General features: G+C 51.1%; 1 protein-coding gene across 1 annotated transcript; it reads left to right on the forward strand.

Annotated features, from left to right (window-relative positions):
• The first annotated feature begins 501 nt into the window (after nucleotides 1–501).
• Nucleotides 502–3,128, forward strand: LOC122213142 (taperin-like). The gene is made up of 3 exons (XM_042927327.1): nucleotides 502–631; nucleotides 1,229–1,288; nucleotides 2,668–3,128. Exons 2-3 carry the CDS (start codon nucleotides 1,261–1,263, stop codon nucleotides 3,126–3,128), a joined length of 489 nt encoding a protein of 162 aa, XP_042783261.1. The 5' UTR covers nucleotides 502–631; nucleotides 1,229–1,260.
• Nucleotides 3,129–4,042: the final 914 nt, after the last annotated feature.

A 4,042-nucleotide genomic window follows, 5' to 3' on the forward strand; every position in this document is an offset into this window, starting at 1 on the left:
CTCACCTCCTCACCCATTCAGCCCTTCACAAATGTGGGACTGTGACATGATTCCCTTCTCTTGCCATGTCACAGTGCTGCACTGAACATCCTACATGTCCTATTATCCTGATCCAACCTCTGCCAGGTAAAGTCTCTGTCTTCGGATCCCCAGAATGGACTGTGCTGTCAGAAATCACAAGGACACTGCTGTTAATGCAGGGAGCTGCTGTCCATACTCATCTAACAATCTGACCTGAGATCCTAATGTGTTCAGTCATTTCCCACCTCAAATTCTCGAGTGAATGCCAGGATCCTTTTTCCTACTCTGGGCACCCAGGTCTCAGGCTTGCCACAAGTCACTGGGGTCTGGGGATTTGGTCTGCATTCTGGACTCCAACCCTCCTGTTGGCCATAGTGCTGTGTCTGATTCTATGTCCTTCCTGTGTTCTACCTCAGGGTACAAAGGTCACACCCAGGAATGAGAGTGAGAACTATGTGGGGTGGACCATTGATGCAGGTCTGCTGAAGAAGTGAGTGGAGCACCTCGTGCCCGCCTTCTTGGGGAGAGACCCCACGTACGTCTCCACCTTCTTGGGCACGTACCCAACTTTTACTACCACCCAGCAGGTCCTGGAAGTGTTGTTTATGAGGTGAGCACCCTGACCTTCACAGCCCAGTGTGATGCAGTCCTTGAGGTTTTGAGTCTAGGGAAAGTCACCAACTCCTTGAGTCTCACTTTGTTCCTCTGATCGGGGTAGAAAAACTCCAGGTTCTCAGTGGGGGCACTGAAGGGAAAGTCACCCTGGCCTGTGGAAAGCTCTGCTGGCACGGCTGCGTCTCTGCTGGGTCATCTTTGTCCTCTTCCCCATGATCAACTTTCTGCCTCATCCCTCACCGTCGCCAGGTGTTGAGTTGGGCTGTTTTCCCATTGGAAAAGGAGACTGGAGGCTTTATCTGTGTGTCTGAGTCCTGGCTCAAACCAGTCAAGGATGCCCAGGATGAGCAGGAGGCCCAGACCCACACCAATATGTGTGATGGAGCTGACTGGGGCCCTATCATTCTTCAAACATGCAGGAAGCCCCACTAGGTGAAGGCACTTCTGTAGGAGCTGACTGGGATCCAATGCACAGAGCAGACAGTACCCTCCCCTCCAGAGCTGCATTCTAGTCAGCAGTCAGTGACTCTGGATAGGACAAGATGTAGCATCCACAGGGCACCTGATATGATATCCTTCTGGCATCCTCCAGATACGGATGCTTCCATTCTGAGGCTGAGGAGGATGGCGGACCCCGGGAGCAGGAGAAACTGTGAGTAGGCTGAGCTCATGCTGGAGGGCCTTCCTTCTCCAAGAGGGCAGTGCTGAGACTGTGTGTGGGAGGGCTGCAGGACCCAGCATCCCACACGTCTGAGAGTCCTGTGAGAGGGCAAAGTTCTGAGGGCTTTCTCTTGGAAGCAAGGAAAGGGGTTCTGTCCTCTCTGGTAGAGGATGGGCTGTGGGCACAGGGAGGCAGCAGAGGGCGCCAGAGGACCGCGTCAGCCCCTCAGAGAGTCCAACCCCATCCCTTCCCACTCACAGCCTTGCCTCCACCCCCATCAGGGGACCCAGAATAACGGTTTTGGGGAGCATCACGCTCACCACCTTGGGGAACATCCAACGTGTGTGGTTAGCAAGGGTACAGGTGACACAGTGAGGGCTCAAGGAGCACATATCACCCACACGATGGGAGACCAATGTCAGTGGGAGGACACCCACATGTGCACTGAGGGCATGAGGCAGCACAGAGGCACAGGTCGTCACGTTGAAGGCATCAGGAGGGTCCCAGCAAGCCCAGGTAAGAGACAGAGTCCCCTTGTCCCGTATTTGCGCAGATTTTCATGGAGCGCTAGGGTGTGCAGTGAAGGCACTGACTCACCCCGACACCACCCCTCCACTCACGCACGGACTTGAATTCTGGTGGGAGGTAGGCAGGGGGACACACGGAGGAGTCTGGCTGGCTTCCCCAAGATGGACAGACTTTGCCACATCATTGTTTAAGGGGTCCCAGTCAAAAAGACTTTGGCCAGTCCCTCTTCAGTGACTAAACTATCTCAAGCAGGACTCCTAAATCACAGGTGGGCAAGGTGTAGGAACAGTTTCTGGACATTCAGGAGCAGGAGGCATAGAGGCCAGGTCCCACAGGCCTGTCCTGAGACATCAGTGTGGGAGGAACACCCCGTCCTGATTGTTCTGGCTACTTTTGTATCCCCAGGGCCATCTCCTCCATCCTGGGCACCTGGCTGGACTACTACCCTGAGTACTTTTTCCAGCCCCCAGATTGCATCAGCCTGAAGGCACTGCAGGAATATGTAGGGGTCCACATGCCGGGCTCTGAGCTGCAGCGCCGTGCCCGCCTTCTCTACTCATGGTGGAGAAAGTGTGAGCCCAATGAGCCAGAGTCTCTGGGTGAGGAGGACTCTGGGTGGGAGATGTGGGCATGTGGAGGGGACGGGATATGCCACAGAGAGCATGTTTACTGAGACTGCAGGTGGGCCAGGAGTAGGAACTAGTCTCAGATCACTGTTCCATTAGCCTGCCGTCTGGGAGATTTCCTCCTGGTGGGTCCTTTGACTCAGATGACAATGTCTGCGGGAGAGGTTTCCTGCCATGGAATGGCAATCACGGTGATGACACTTTCTATTCTTGAAGCTTTGGCAGCAGCTCTAGAGCCACATCCACACGTCCCTCGGGAGCGAGCCCCCGCTATCCCTGTGGTGCCCACTGCAGCCTTGCAGCCCAGGCTGCCTGAAGCCACCAGTTCTCCTGGAGCTCAGCGCGTACGAGAATCGGAGACCCTCACTACAGCGTCCCCACCAGGGCAGGAGGTACTCCCAGATCTGGCTGACAGACAGGAGCTGGAAGAGCCACCTGCCCCTTTGGTGGCCCCAGAGCATGAGCAGCCCTCAGTCCCAGCCGGCGGGGTCACGGAAGGGCTGGAGCAACCACCTGCTGCAGCTGAGCAACCAGCCTCAGCTCCCCAACAGCGGCTCATGTCGGCCGCAGCCCCAAAGGATGAATTCCCTGACCTTGTCATTGCGTTCTTTGTCATTTTTGTGGTTTGTATAGAGATATTTACTGTCCTTATGTATTGTTTTATAAGTAAAAGATAAATTAACTTCAAAATAATTTTACTCTGATCCTTTGAAAGTACACATTGAAATGCCATTACGTATATTCATAGAATTATACAACCATGACCACTATGTTCTCCTAGAATATTTCCATCACAGACACATGTATACTACCCATCAGCCATGGCTCAACCCTCACCCCGGTCTCTGCAACCGCTGACCTCAGTTTCTGCTGCTTTAGCTCCTCTGGGGTTTTCAGGTGTGTGCAATCACACACCATGGCTTATTGTGTCTGGCTACATAACATGAGAGTGATTAATAATTGGTTAAATATTCAATCAAACTAATATTTTTAGGACAGAGGAATATTCCCCAAAGAACAAAGATTATGGAAGCCTCCTACTTGAAATATCTTCATTATCTGGGATAGGGATCCCATTTAGAAGTTTGACTTGAGAGCTAAAAGCCACAAGAGAAATGTCTGGAGCAGAGTGATACCTTGAAGACCTTTCATTTTCCTGGTGAGGCCATCTTTAAATTAGTCTAAGGTGCATATTAAACAAATATCAAATTCAAATATGAAATCTTCTCATTTACTACTGATATAGGTTTTATACGGATGTTATTTCTTAAATAAAATAAAAATCTGAATAATAAGGACAGGTGCCAAGGTGGCACAATTGGTTGAGTTCTTGACTTGATTTTGTCTCAGGTCATGATCTCATGGTTCATGGGATCAAGCCCCAAGTCAGGCTCTACAATGACAGCACAAAGCCCTCCTCAGGATTTTCTCTCTCTCTCTCTCTCTCTGAAAATTAAGAATTAGAAAAAAAAAATAAATACAAATACATATGAAGAAAGTGATATACCCCTGTCAAGAAATATTTGCCATTAGACATGGGGTCCCTCCTTCCAGTCCTTTCGCTTTGAGTGCAGCAATTGTGTTTGTGTGT

This window comes from Panthera leo, chromosome A2 (genome assembly GCF_018350215.1).
Source record: "Panthera leo isolate Ple1 chromosome A2, P.leo_Ple1_pat1.1, whole genome shotgun sequence".
Classification (NCBI taxonomy): domain Eukaryota; kingdom Metazoa; phylum Chordata; class Mammalia; order Carnivora; family Felidae; genus Panthera; species Panthera leo.